The sequence below is a fragment of the Ovis aries genome, chromosome 1 (genome assembly GCF_016772045.2).
Source record: "Ovis aries strain OAR_USU_Benz2616 breed Rambouillet chromosome 1, ARS-UI_Ramb_v3.0, whole genome shotgun sequence".
Classification (NCBI taxonomy): Eukaryota; Metazoa; Chordata; class Mammalia; order Artiodactyla; family Bovidae; genus Ovis; species Ovis aries.
Window position 1 is genome coordinate 217,899,954 of NC_056054.1, and position 15,568 is coordinate 217,915,521.

Here is a 15,568-nt window from a genome sequence, read left to right on the forward strand (position 1 = left end):
TCAGGAGCATTGTTGCCAAGCCACAAAGGCCTGAGATGTTATGACATTGTCAGTAGCTTCATATGACTAATGTGAAGGGTTCGTATGGAGGAGTAGGAAGAGATGATACTAGAGCAGTAGTCAGGGGAATTTGAATGTTACCAGAGATTTTTAAATGGTTAATTAATGGGAAGGATTATCTGGCAAGTCAGAGGAGATAATATTCCAAGCAGGGAGATCAGTTTGCAGCTGGTAAAGTAGCTGGAAGTACTGTGGGCTCAGAGACTCAAAGTGATTCAAAATCAGAATGAAATTGAGGAAGATAGAGGTATAGAAACAGTAAGATAGTGAGTGATTCTGTGTGTGAGTTATAGGAGAGGGAGGAATTATGATGACTTCCAGATAGTCTGTCTTGGGAGAGTGTTAGAAGATGTCAGTGGCCATTTGAGAAGAAGCTGGTTTAAGGAGGAATGATAATGAGTTTGGTGATTGAACATGTTGGGTTTGAGTCAGTTTAAGAGACATCCAGAAAGATGTATTCTGTTACTCATTTGGACCTGGAGAGGAAGGATTTGTCATCAAGGACTGAGTGTCTTTAGGATTGAATTATTTCAAACTATGGGAGTAGATAGGATAATCTAAGAATTGAAGAGGAAAAGTGTTGGGCACAAAGGATGAAGAGTTTGTGGGTGGGCTAGAAAGAGCTGGTAAAGAAGACTGAAAAAGATTTCTAAGAAGAATCCACTGAATTTGTCATAAGGTAGTGGTGATTTTTGCTAATGGGATTTTAGTGGTGTGCTAGGAATAAAAGCCAGATTATAGAATGATTTTCTGTATTTTATTACTTGTGTTTATGCACTGAATTACAGATTTTAGTTGGGCTTTCCAGGTGGCGTGAGTGGTAAAGAATCCACCTGCCAAGCAGGAGACACAAGAGATGCCGGTTATATCCCTGGGCCTAGAGGATTTCCTGTAGTAGGAAATGGCAGTCTGTTCCAGTATCCTTGCCTGGAAAATTCCATGGACAATATTTTATTAAAATTAAGAAATACTTAAAAGATACAAATAAATTTCAAGAGTTAGTTAACCAACTCATGTACCCACTATGCAGTTTTCTTAACTTTTTATTTTTGAATAATTATAGACTCAAGAAGTTACAGAAACAGTACAGAGATCCCCTGTATAACCTTCACTCAACTCCCTCCAGTCACTTGTTGAGGATAACAGATGTCCTGGTTTAGTACAAATGCTGATGTTTAGGATAGATTATGGAACTGTGCAGGTAGTGTACCCCTGTGTGGCACAAGCCTAGAGTTTTGATTCTCATGAGAGCCTCTCTCCTTCCACTGGAACGGGGCATATAACGAGCTTTCTTGCTGCTTTTCAGGACGCATGGGCAGAGCTTTCCCAGCTGCTTTTCACCTATTGAGGAGCCCTTCTGAGGATATTGGCTCAGAATGAGATTTACTTCTAGGTCCCCCATGAAATAGGTTCAAAATCAGGTCTTCTAGCTCTGTGGGCCAATATCTCTCTAGATTGCCTTGCTGTTCTTGGGTCTTGTATCTGAGTTTCTTCCTTTCTGGCTCCTGGAAATTTCCCTTTCCCCTCCCTTTTTTTGGGTTCAGCTATATATTATTATTATTTTTCATGTTGATCTTCTTTTCAGTGCGTTCATTTGGGCACATGGTATATTAGCTCAGTCTGCCTTGTTCCTTGAATCAGAAGTCTAATAAACTTTTTTATTTTTAAATTTCTTAATTTTATTCTCTGCATTGTCCATAAAAAGAATGAGGTTGGATTTTTTCCTTTAGCCATGGACTTTATTGTTTGAATATTTGCAATTATTATTCTATACACAAATGTTAACTTCTTACAAAACTCTGTATTCCATATTGCTCGGTCACTTCAGTCTTCATTTTATGTCATGTTTTCATCAAGAACTGTTTCCCTAAATCACAGTCTGCCTGATGTGTGTTGTTGTTCAGTTGCTAAGTTGTGTCCGACTCTGCAGTGCCATAGACTGTAGCCCACCAGGCTCATTTGCCCATGAGATTTTCCAGGCAAGAATACCGGAGTGGGTTGCCATTCCCTTCTCCAGAGGTTGGATTTTTAATTATCATTAAAAATATTTAAGTGGATAATATATGATGTAGTGGTTTACACGTGTCCCTTTGCCCTGTTCTCTTTCTGTCCTACCCGGTTTGCCTTCACAGATGAAACTAGTTACTAGTCTCTTTTTTATAGCCTAGAGTTAGACCATGCACTAATTTATTCTTGAACAACAGTTTTAGTTTTTATAGTTTAATCTTGTAACCAATATTAAGGAGTTTTCCATCTGTATGAGAAGTAACAATTCTGTTCTTAGAACTTTTGAAAGAGATTATACTAGTTCTGTGTATGTTTTTATACATGTGAATGGATTATCTGTGTTTTAACTTTTATTCATTTCAGAAATCCCTCAAAATGTGACAGAAAATGACAAAATAGTATAAACTATCGATTCAGATGTTTTAAATTATTACATGGAATATTGAAATAATGGAATAATGGCCCTAATTTTGGGGAAGTAGTAGAAATGATATTTTAAGATGTTGGAGTCTTATGAAACACAATGAGAATATCCTTAAAAATGGTCCTGATTACTAACCCATACATGCTGTTGTTTGCATATGTGCAAATAATCACTTAAGAACTGACAGGTCTGTCAAAGATGAAGCCCTTTCTTAGGTTCCTTAGCCACAATATATACCATTGATTGCCTAACTGCAACTTGGTGAAAATCAGTGACATGGAAGCAAGAAACGGAAGCCTATGACCTGATATGTTTTCTTCCTTAGATCAACCTCTCTACTTCTCCTACACCTGCACAGTTAATAAGCCGTTCCCAGGCTTCCAGTTCTACCAGTGGCAGTATTACCCAACAGACTATGTTACTAGGGAGTACCTCCCCTACCCTAACGGCCAGCCAAGCTCAAATGTATCTCCGAGCTCAAATGGTAAGATATGAGCTACCAGATTTGTTCAGTGTTTAACAGCTTGAGAGAGATCAAAATGTTTCTTGATTTGATGCAGTAGGAGACATTTTTAATACTTAAGGAATGTTTAACAATTTTTTTGTGTGTATGTGATTAACTCTACACGTTTATGCCATGAAAAATTCTACTTTAGTAGGCCTTCTTGATGTAGCTAACATACTGTATCATGAGTGATTATATTTTAATATCAAATTTCTTTTATTTCAAACCTTTTTTCATATTTTAACATCTCAAAACTGAGATGCATTTTATATTACAATGCTGGGGCAGGACCCCGGCATTGTAGTTGGTTCTTACAGTGATATATAAAATCACCATGTATCTTTGACATTTTAGATTTGATGAAATTGTTAGAAACATTAAAAGCATGGTTTTAACTAATAATTACAGTTTATATTGTGGAATCTTCTGAAAGCTGGATTGGAGTTCTTGATAATTTACCAGATGAGTCTTGTCTTTGGTTGTTCCCATCTTAAAATCTGCAGGCTGATTCATGTTCTTATGATCACTTTGATCTTTGCTTAATGTAAGAATGTTAATTTGGCTACTGATTTCCTAATTTACTCGTTGAGCTTTAAGGAATGTAAAAATTGGTTGACATTTACTTTATTTGATGTCTTTACAGATTGCTAGAGAAGAGCTTTATCCCTGATAGGAATTTATTTATATTTTGATATCCAGTGAACTGAATATATATCTGGATTCCCAATTCTTTACTAAAATTGTGAAGAAAGTTTCCATTATATTTCTAATGGGAAGCAGTGATAATGACCCTCTTTTTATTTACAGACTATTCAGTAGACATGACCATATTTCTGGTTGTCCCCCCCCCCCATGAGATCTTATTTAATTGATAATAAGCTTCAGGATTGGGCTTCCCAGGTGGCTCTAGTGGTAAAGAACCCACCTGCTAATGCAGGAGATGTCAGAGATGCCGTTCGATCCCTGGGTTGGGAAGATCCTCTGGAGAAGGGCATGGCAACCCACTCCAGTGTTCTTGCCTGGAGAATCCCATGGACGACAGAGGAGCCTGGTGGGCTGCAGTCCATAGGGTCGCAAAGAGTCAAACACGACTGAAGCGACTTAGCACACACACACACTTCAAAATTAGGGAAACCATTTGAAATGATTGCTGTTTCGGCTGTTTTTAACCTTTAAAACTGGCAGTTTCATATGGTTCATGCTAGATAGAACATTTTTTTAGGATTAGTGCTTTTAGCTGTTTGTGTTGAATCCTTCTTGTGAAAGTTATACTTTGTTAATTCACTTAAATTTAGTATATAAAGAACTGAAGTTTAAAAGATCCCTTAATTGATAATTTTAATTTAAACAGAAATGGTTTTTGAGGAATTGTATAACTTTTGATGCAATTTTGAGATATTCACAGGTTCTTTGAAACAACTGTCATAATTTACTAAGTTGGATTGGGTAATCTCTAAGTGGATTGTATTACCTTTTTAAATTAATGGCATTGTTTCAGTATTAAAAAATTAAACAGATGGTGATAATTAGAGTATGTCTGTCTTTTTTTGATGTAAAGTTTTTTTTGCAAGCTATTTTGTTGTTGAATTTTGACATGTTTTGGCATTTATACTTAGAATAAATATTTCTTTACAAATACTTTTAAAATCAAGAGCAATCTAGGTTTGTACTACACACAGATCCTGTGTAGGTGAGTGAAATAGTATAGTATGTGGCATAGTTGTCCTTTGAGGGTAAAGAGGACTGAAAAGACTTTTTGATGTTTCTTTTCATGTTTCTCACTGAAATTTAACTTGCATTCAAGAGCAGTGACAATGGTTGTCTATTACAACTTCCATTTTAGGAATCTTGCCACAATAGTTTTGAGCTAGGAAAAGATTAATAGTTTACTTGGGGAAAAATTTGGTATGTGGATTTTATATTGCCAAAATATACATTTTCTTTTTTGAGCACTGATTTATTTTCTACTCATCAGAATCATGGACTGTTTGAGAAATGTTTATGGTTTTTTTTTTTCCTTTTGAGTTCTCTATTATCAAAAACTTCTTGTCATGTAAAACCTTTTGCGTAGGAGACAGTCCTAATCTGCATTGTCTTTCTGTCACAAATTTCAGTCTCTCTTGCCTGCTGTACATTGTGTGTGGGACATGTTCTTTTGTCTTAGGGTATTTTTTTGGTTTTTCTGTCTGTACAGCTGATTTTCACACCCGCTACCACTGTGGCTGCTGTACAGTCTGACATTCCTGTTGTCTCGTCGTCATCGTCATCTTCCTGTCAGTCTGCAGCTACTCAGGTGAGCTTGTCTAGCTTCATAAGTTGGTACTCTAAGGTCTGGGTCTTCAGATTAAAGATTAACGTACATTTGTGTTTAAGTTACTGATGGTTTCAGTGCTTTTGGTCATACATTTCAGATTAACATTTGATATAGTGAGAACTTCAATAACATTTTTTGGTTCTGTAGACAATATAATGCCATGAAACATGGATATTTAGGTTATTTGACATTAGTGAAGTTAATGTGGTTTTGCAATGACATTTTATGTTCAGATCTATTGTAAAGCAGATCTGCTGCTTTTATGTGAGATGTATTCAGTTTCCTTTGCAAGCAGTTAAGTAATAACTAAGTCAGGACGGCTCTTTAATTTAAAAATGATAAATTTAAATTAAAAAAAATAGAGTTGGATAAATCTTAAATTTAAAAAATTGAGTAGGATATTACTCAATTTTTTGTTTATATTTATTTGGTTCAATGGAAAACTAATTTTCACCTTACACCATTCACAAAAATAAGACAGAACTAGAATGTAGACCTGAAGACAAAATACGAAACTATTAAACCTCTAGAAGACATAGGAGATAGTTTTATAGCTCTAGGGTGGGCAAAGCTTTCTCAGATAGGACACAAAAAGAATCAGCCATAAAAGAAAATAATGATAAATTGGATTTTATCAAAATTTAAAAACTGTTCTTCAAAAGACATTGCTACAAAAATGAAGAGGCAACCACAGACCGAGGGGAAATGTTCACACTATATATATATATATATCTGACAAAGGACTGACATTGAGAATATATAAAATAGGTGTAAAACTCACTGAGATCTTGAACAGTTTAGTTAAAAATGGGCAAAAGATTTAACACTTCACAAAAGTGGATAAGCAGAAGGCCAATAAGCACATGAAAAAAATGCTCAACATAATTAATCTTTCTAGAAATGTAAACCAAAACCACAGTATCACTATCGACTCACTAGAAAGGCTGAAATGAAGGAAACTGAAAATACCATGTTTGGCAAGAATGTGGAGCAGCCATACTATCACATGTAAAGTTAAACATATGCTTAACATGTGACCCAGCAATTCCACTTCTAGATGTTTACCCTGAGAGATTTGGAAACATCTATCCACATAAAGATTTTAAATGAGTGTTCATAGCAGCTCTGTTGAGAATAGCCCCAAATTGGAAGTAACCAGTCTGCTTTAACTGGTGAATGGATAAGCATATTGTGAATATTGCTCAGAAATAAAAAGGAACAGGCTACTGATGCATCTCAGAAACATAATTAGTAAAAGAAGCCAGATATCAGAGAGTGCATGCTTTGTGACTTCATTTATATGAATTCCAGAACAGGCAGAACTAATCTGTAGTGAAAAAAAAATGGATTTGTGATACCTAGAGCAGAAGGTGGAGGAGATGGACTGGGAAGGGGCATGAATGAAGGGAATGTTCTATATTTTAATTGGGGTGGTGGTAACATGATGTATACATGTCAAAACTTAATGCACTGGTTCATTCATTTTATTGTACGTAAGTTACACCTCAGGTTAATAAAAATGAATGAAATTGAGTACATTTTAAAGCTGTTGAATAGACTTTTATATTGTATGATACCATTTTGTATTATATTTTTCCATTGTTAATATTTTGGATTGCATATGGCAGAAGTTAATATATCCTAAGGTCATCTTTGGCTTTGTAATTTTAATTTAATAATCTCAGTCATCTGGTAAAAGGTACAAAATGAGATAGTAATATTCTTTGGTATTTTTCATGGAATCTTTCTTTTAATCATAAAGGTCTGTTTTTGTTTATCAGCATATAAAGGTGGTGATCAGTTAAACTCTGGTTTCTCCTAATGTGTTATGTGACCCTCTATAGTTCCTTAACTTATTTGTATACGTCACTTTCCACGTTTACAAAATGAGACCTTTGTTAGCATTAAGATGTTTGGGGCTCTAAACTTTAAATGTCTCTTTGTGGAGTGAATTTATTGAAGTAATTATCTTCCCGTTTTTGTCTTTTTGTAAAACCTAATAGAGCTAGACCATTGTCAGCTTCCAGAATTATAAAGTGGCATGGAGCTTGGAGTTAGGTTGCCATTGAACTTAAGTGCAAGAAGTCCTGTATGGGCTTAAGTCCAACTTCCACTGCAGTCATTCATTAGGTGTATGACTTTAGACAAGTTACCAAACGTCTCTAGTGGTTATACATGGTTATACAAACTTGTAGGGTTAAGTTGAAGAGTAATATATATTTAGTGCTCAAAATCTTATAGGTACTCATTAGTACCATCTCTGCAAAGGGAAGAATAGGAAGACATGGGCTTATAAGCTGACTTGCGGCAAGTCACTTTGTCACTTGCCAGTTGATTCATTTTGGACAGGTCATAGCATGGTGTTTATAAGTTTGGACTCTGGAGCCAGATTCTCTGAATTCAAACACATGTTCTACCACCTTCTCATTTCTATCTTTAAACTCTCACTTCAGTTTCAACAATATAAAGTAAAATAAATATTTATGAAATAATTATAATGCCTCATAGGGTTGTAATGAGAATTAAATAGGTTAATAAAATGAAAAACGGAAGTTTCTGTTAACCTAGTTAGCATTCACTAAATGTTAGCTGTTATTACTTATGCTTAGCTTCAATTTCTTCACTTTAAACTGGAAGTAATAGCTCAGAGTTGTTACAAGGAATAAATAGACACGGCATAGTGCCTGGCACATAAAATATCACATGCTACTAATTACTGTTTTTGTTATACACTGTCTAAAGATGAGTCACAAATTTGGTTCTTAGCTTTTACATAGCTAATAGTGAAGAGAGAAACACAACCATTTAAATGATTTGCAGTTTCCAAGGTAAAATAAACCAGTTATTAGGAACATACAGTTAACAAACTCCCTATAGAGCACAGTCTGTTTTGTGGGTTCTCATGGAGAAAACATCTTGCATTGTCTTTAGTAGCATCTTTAATGTGAACATAGTCGAAGTAATTTATAGAATTAGCTCTTTGGGTCCAGATATGATATTTATAGGTATGTGGCTCTCTAGTAATCTGACTTTTGAGTATTCCAGTGGTAACTTTCCTCAAGTTTAGGGCTGTTCATTTGAAGAATTTGTGTTCCACTTTGTTAATTTTTAAACATATGTTTGCAGTTTTTAAAATATTTTGATTCAAATTGAGAAATGCCAAATTTGAAGTTTTAATATTCTTTAACTTACAAAAGTCAGTGTAAGTTAATTTTTCCTTAGTAATAAAATTCATAGCACACTGTAAAAAATAAGAAATTGGGACTATCTTACCCTTATTTACTATTTTAAATGCTCCATCTTGTATCCTTACGTTGAAAAAAAAATTCTGACTTTCAGAAAGTTATCATAATACTAAAATATGTTATGGAATAGTAAGAAATCTTACCAAGGATATCAGGGGAATATTATAAGAATTGAGGAGAAAACAGTCTTTTAGATTTAGATGCTAGAAACAGTTCTGCTGCCAGCACTCTTAATTTCCGTATCTGCAAAGAAGAGATGCTGCGATAATTCACACATAGTTAGGTCCAAATTAAAACAAGTGATTATTTGGGTAGTCCACTATAAAAATATGAGGTGTGAAATTAGCAAGAATATTTTGTGTGAAACCTAGACTCTTTTAAGTCAGAAAGTTTCTACAAAGTGATCATAGGAAAAGTTCAGATGAAATTAAAGTTGGACATTAGATGCCTTAATATTCTTTATCTTAGAAAGGGTGGGTTCTTTTTAAAAGTGAAGTTCTGTCAAGGATATCTGAACATGTGGTTTTTCTATTAACAGCTCAATTGGCTCTGTATATATCTCAGGAGTATAGTTTACATGTTTGAAATTTATTGTAAATATTTAAGCTAAGATGACCATAGATAGTAAAGCCATATTCTGAAGTTTATTCATTTATATAAATAAAATATAATACGTATATACACACACATTTTCTTTCAGAACTCCAGAAAACAAAGGGAAAATTAGAAGAAAAGAGTATATTAAATGTACTGCTGCAGGTTAAAGGTTCATTGTGTCAGATCTTCATTTGCTTTGAATATTCTTTTAATTTGAAAAGTTTTGTTTTTCAGGCTATAATTCAGCCTTTGAATATCATCATTAGGTGGTCCACTTTATGTATTATCAATGGCACATGTTAAATTTTATGATTTTTTCCCTTGCTTCCTGAGAGATTTTAATATTCCTCTGCTAGACATTTGTTGAGATTTTTTTTGGTTAAACATGAACAGATTTTAGTGTTAGCTTAAGAAAACTATAAATAGAACAAGATGCTTAACAAAATTCATGTCATACATATTTCAGAATCACATATTGGAAAATGCCTCAGACTTGTGTAGTTTCTGTTACGTCTGCAGCCAGAACTGTGGGGATTAAAAAAATGAATGTCAGAGGTGAGAGCCTGCCACTCAGAGCCTCAGTATGTCACAGACACAGACATTATTAATTCTAAAATAAGCTAGACCCTTGTCAGTGGTACAGGCCAGTATGATCCAAATTCTATGGGAAATGTATAGACAGGAAGATAAATGATTTCTAACCAGAGACACGGAGAGGTTTCTTTGGGAGAATGAGTAGAAATTTAACTGGTCTTGAGCAGTGTGTTGGACTTCAGGAGACCGTGTTGAGGCAAGGGGAATTTGAACGAGGGCTCTAAATGAAGACAGTGTAAGGTGTGTTTGAAGAAGGATTAGCAGAACAGTTTGGCTAGAAAATGAGGATTGTGAACTGAAATAGTGGAAAAAGGGGCTCAAAGCGATTTGGGCCCAGACAGTGGAGGACTTTGAGTGGCAAGCTGAGAAATCTAGATTTTAGCATATTTTATTTTTGCATTAAATTTCAGTAATACAGCAGTGATTTAGTGTGTTTACATTGCTGTGAAATATTTGACAAAAATCAGAGAAGATGCTCCATATGGTCTCACTTAGAAAATTCTTTCAGTAACTTAGAACTGACTAAAATTTCAGCTGCGCTGAAGTAAACATTTATTCAGCGTCTGCTGTTGGCTGAACACTGCATTGGCACTTGGAAAGAGAAGGTATAGAGCATCAGTTAGTGGTACTGGTGTAGGGACCAAACACACATGAAACTGAAGAACATTCATAGAGCAGCCGTATATTTGTCACCCTAAAATCTCTTTTACTTCAGTTTCCCTTCCTAGCATTAATGTATTTGGTGCGTTCATTCCAGAGAGGCAAAAAGTTAGACGTCCAGAAGAGGCATTTTCTGTCTCACTGTTTTAAAATGTCGTAAACCTCAGATGAGAGCAGTTGGGATCATCTCTGCTACCATCCCGACTGGCAGTGTGTGTAGAAGCCCTGGCGTCTACAGGAGTCAGGCCTCTGTGGGGCTCCACCTGCAGTGTGGGAGGCTTGGGATCGATCCTGGTTTGGGAAGATCCCCAGGAGGAGGGCGTGGCAACCCACTTCAGTATTCTTGCCTGAAGAATCCAAAGGACAGAGGAGCCTGGTGGGCTATAGTTGAGGGGGTCGCCAAAAGTGGGACACAACTATCTGAGCACAGCACAGATAGGAGTCATCACAGTAAAGCATTTCAATGCCATGCACAGTCTCTTCAGTTAGTGAGATCTAGTTCTCAAAGGCAAATGAGTGTTTCATAACCATCCCAACAAAATCTCTAACTCTTTAAAGTTAGTTGGTGGAAATGCTTTTAATAATTGTCACAGTGGGTTTGATTTCATGAATTTGTTTTCTTAGAAGGTTGGTGTTCCCTTATGATCTTGTATCTATTATTTTATATATATATATAGTAAAAAAGTTTCTAGGTCTATAGAGATAATAGTCTCTGTAGACCTAGTAACTTTTTTGTTATCTCTTTTCTGATCTTTATTAAGATAGCAATATTGTATTCACACTCCCCTAATTGTGTGTAGTAATTTCTCACAAGTTTATGAGGGGTTTGTAGGCTTGAAATGTTTCTCAGTGCTGACGTGGAGAACTCAAGAGTGAAGTTGAAGGAATTGCTCACTCTTCCCTCTGCGTCCTGGGCTTTCCCACCTCTGCAGCTTGGCTCAAGTTTTCCCTTTTGCCTGGAATGCTCCTCCTGTTTCTCCTTCCCTTTGACTGTCTCTGACCTGGTAACTTTAAAATGCAGCGTGTTACAGGGTAATTTCCTCCTATTCATAGTTCTTTTGCAATATGTATATATATTCTATTTTTATTTAGTTCTTAATGATTCTTTTCCTTCATGTCTTTTAAAAAAAATCGCCACATAATCTTTAAGGTATGATTAATTAGAATAACAACTCCCGTTTCCTTCAGGGTTAATTAGTTGTTTCATGTATTTGGAACTTTATGTATAAAAAAGCACAATATAAATATGTTGTCATTGTTATAATGGTAGTGATTACCACATCAATTAATACCATCTGTTTCATCCTTGTTTTTTGTTGTGTGGTTCTTAGGTTCAGAATTTAACATTACGCAGCCAGAAGTTGGGTGTATTATCTAGCTCACAAAATGGTCCGCCAAAAAGTACTAGTCAAACTCAGTCATTGACGATTTGTCATAACAAAACAACAGTGACCAGTTCTAAAATCAGCCAACGAGATCCTTCTCCAGAAAGTAATAAGAAAGGAGAAAGTCCAAGTCTGGAATCCCGAAGCACAGCTGTCACCCGGACATCAAGTATTCACCAGTTAATAGCACCAGGTGGGAAAAACTTGTTGAAAATAGTTGCATTATTCATTTTCTTCACAGGAGGAGCAAAACAAAAGATATCCATTACTTGAACAAGAATACTTTTAAAACATTATAAAGTGTGAATTTTGTAAGTTAACAAAAGAATGTTTCAATAGTATAGCTTGAAAAAAGAAGAGCCCAACAGTTGAAGCATTGTAATAGATTTTTTTGGTCAGTTGACGTTTGATTAACATCTTCATTGTGTGCTAGTCTCCTGTTATATGGATAAAACCTGTTAGCTTTAAAAAAAAATTTGCCTGTGGTTTATCTAATATGCTTTACTTGTCCAAAATTAAAAGCTTTTTTAAAAAGCAAGTATATATTTTTCTTTAAAGTTGTGACTAGTGGGAGGAATTTATCACTTTCCAAAAATAAGGATTATGCATAATTATTTTCCTCACCATATTGCTCTTTTTCCATCTTTGATTTCATCTTTGAGAGGAAGATGTCAGGGAACCAACCAAGTTGTTTTCATTCTTGTCAGCCTTTGAAACCCATGTCTGTGCCCTTTGCCATCTACAGATAATCTTCCTTCATGGTTCTTACGCTGAAAGGGTCAGGGCTGTGCAGAGTGAGTTTCCTTATCATGTCTTCTGTTCATCTCAGAATTTCTCAGTTTTGAGCTTTCTTCAATTCTAGTAGGATAAGGAATTATCTGCTTTCTGCTTTAAAGTTAGCACTATTTCCTTGTGTCATTGATTGCATTTTTTTAAAACTGGTTCCTGACCTTCTTTCATAGTTAGAGCAGCTTGTGTCTGCCTCATGCTTGATCCTTTCTTTTGCTTCTTAAGCCTACTTAGATCTCTCCTATTCTTAATATATCTGGTGATAGTGGTAGTGAAGTCACTCAGTCGTGTCTGACTCTTTGCAACCCTGTGAACTATAGCCTACCAGGTTCTTTCATCCGTGGGATTTTCCAGGCAAGAGTACTGGAGTGGGATAGCTACATATGTTTTTATACCAGTTTAATTTGTTTATTGAAAATGTGTCTGTGTGTCATGCACTGAGCTAGGCACTTCATATATGTTACCAAAAAAAAAAAAAAAATCTTCCTATGATCCAACCTCATCAGGTAAGTTTCTTCTTTCTATCCTTTTATAATTATGCATTACTTTTTATAATATATATATTTTACTAAAGTATAGTTAGCTTACAATGTTTTAGGTGCAGAGCAAGGTGATTCAGTTATACAAATACACATATATTATTTTTGAAATTATTTTCTATCATAGGTTATTACAAGATGTTATCTATAGTTCCCTTGACCATACAGTAAACCTTTGTTGCTTGTTGCATATCTATTTTTTAATTAGAAATCTAGCATTCTGTTCATACTAAGTCAAACAAGTGGAATCAAAATGTCATAATTTTTTTACTTAGACAAAAATTCATAAATTTTGTAAAATATATATTATACATATTTATACATAGACAAAAGCTTTTCTACTACACTTGATAAAGGCTTGAGAGACAATGTAAAAAAGAGATGGAGAAATTGGAGAACATAAACTGAATGAAATGGGAGCATTGAATATGAAATAGAAGAAAGTGAAACTGACCAGATAAAAAGAAAAGATCAGCATAGAGTCCAGTTATTTTTAAACATGATTGCTCATTGGAGATATATCTGGAGCTCTGGAGAAAAAAAGCAATACTTGAGCATTTGTATTTTTCAAAAAATTTCAAGATAATTCTGATAATGCATCTGCATTTTAAAAAGTGATTACAAGGTTTTCTATTAGATCCTAGTTTTGGTGATACAGAGTTCTATTTTTCTGTTGACCAATCATGATACAATGATATTAAGTGAATAACAGTTACGTAATCACAATAGTAAAAGATATTCATCAGCTTTCAGGATCAATAGCCAGACAAAAAATAAAAGATAATGACAGTTGAAGCTATAATAGGAACATGATTAGCTTAACAGTATAAAATAATTACATACAATTTGGGGGGTCAAGCAGAGTGATGTGGTAAGTGGCAGTGCATACATGTACGTGTTTTCATCCACTCAGCCAGTCTGTGTCTTTTGGTTGGTACGTTTAATCCATTTGCATTTAGGGTAATTATCAATATGTATGATCCTGTTTTCTTTATTGTCTTGGGTTTCTTTTCCTTGTTTTTTGTTTCCTACCTAGAGAAGTTAGTTCCTTTAGCATTTGTTGTAAAGCTGCTTTTGGTGGTGCTGAATTCTCTTAACTTTTGTCTGTCTGGAAAGCTTTTGATTTCTCTATAAAGTCTGAAGGTGAGTCTTACTGGGTAGAATATTCTTGGTTTTAGGTTCTTACCATTCATCACTTGAAATAATCATGCCATTCCCTTTTGGCTTGTGGAGTTTCTGTTAAGAAATCAGCTGATAGCGTGATGGGAGTTCCCTTGTATGTTATTTGTTGTTTTCCCTTGTTGCTTTTAATATTTTATCTCTGTTTAATTTTTGTCAGTTTGATTACTGTGTGTACTGGGGTGTTTCTCCTTGGGTTTACCCTTACTGGGACTCTGTGGTTCCTGGAATTGATTAACTATTTCCTTTCCAATGTTAGGGAAGTTTTCAGCTATTATCCCTTCAAACATTTTCTCTCTCTCTCCTTCTGGGACCCCTAAAATTCGAGTGTTGGTGCATTTAATGTTGTCGAAGAGGTCTCTTAGGGCATCTTCACTTCTTTTCATTCTTTTTTCTATATTTTGTTCTGCAGCAGTGATCTTCACCATTTCTGCTGTCCAGATCGTTTACCTGTTTTTCTGCCTCAGTTATTCTGCTGTAGGTTCTTTCTAGTGTAGTATTCATCCCTGTTCTTTAGCTCTTCCAGGTCTGTGGCAAACATTTCTTACATCTCCTCAATCTTTGCCTCCACTCTTTTCCTGAGATCCTGGATCATCTTCACTACCGTTATTCTGAATTCTTTTTCTGGAAGGTTGCCTGTCTCCACTTCATTGAGTTGTTTCTCTGGGGTTTTATCTTGTTTCTTCATCTGAGACATAACTTTCTGCTTTTTCTTGCTGATTAACTTTCTGTCATATGGTTTTTGTTTTAGCTGCTATGAGACTACTACTTATTGCTGCTTCTGTCTGCCCTCTAATGGAAGAGGCTAAGAGGCTTGTGTAAGCTGCTTGATGGGAGGGACTGGCATGGGAAAAATTGGGTCTTACTCTGGTGGGCAGAGCCTTGCTCAATAAAGCTTTAATCCAATTATCTGCTGATGGGTGGGGTTGTACTCCCTCCCTGGTAGTTGTTTGGCCTGAGGTGACCCAGCAGCCCTGGAGTGTGTGGGCTCTGTGGTAGGGTTAATGGCAAATTCCAGGAGGGTTTATGCCAGTGAGTACTTTGCAGTGCCTCTGCCTGTGGTGAGCCCCTGCTCACCTGTGCCTCCACAGGAGACCCTTCAACACTAGCAGGTAGTTTTGATTTCGGTCTTCTGTGGGGTCAGTGCTCCTCTCCTCTGGGTCTTGGTGCATGCAGAATTTTGTTTGTGCCCTTCAAGACTGGAGTCTGTTTCCCTCAGTACTCTGGAAGTGCTCTAATCAAATCCCACTGGCCCTCAAGGCCAGATTCC

General features: G+C 35.7%; 1 protein-coding gene across 40 annotated transcripts in view; it reads left to right on the forward strand.

Annotated features, from left to right (window-relative positions):
* Window positions 1-15,568, forward strand: part of PHC3 (polyhomeotic homolog 3) — a 79,730-nt gene that overhangs the window by 21,508 nt on the left and 42,654 nt on the right. For 25 of the 40 annotated variants that reach the window (XM_015092558.4, XM_060393866.1, XM_042234650.2 and 22 more), the window contains 3 exons: window positions 2,817-2,975; window positions 5,191-5,289; window positions 11,738-11,984. In XM_015092558.4, the coding sequence (XP_014948044.2) occupies window positions 2,817-2,975; window positions 5,191-5,289; window positions 11,738-11,984 (505 nt within the window). The remainder of the gene's footprint in view (window positions 1-2,816; window positions 2,976-5,190; window positions 5,290-11,737; window positions 11,985-15,568) is intronic. The other 15 variants (XM_060393928.1, XM_060393897.1, XM_060393919.1 and 12 more) reach the window with 2 other exon arrangements.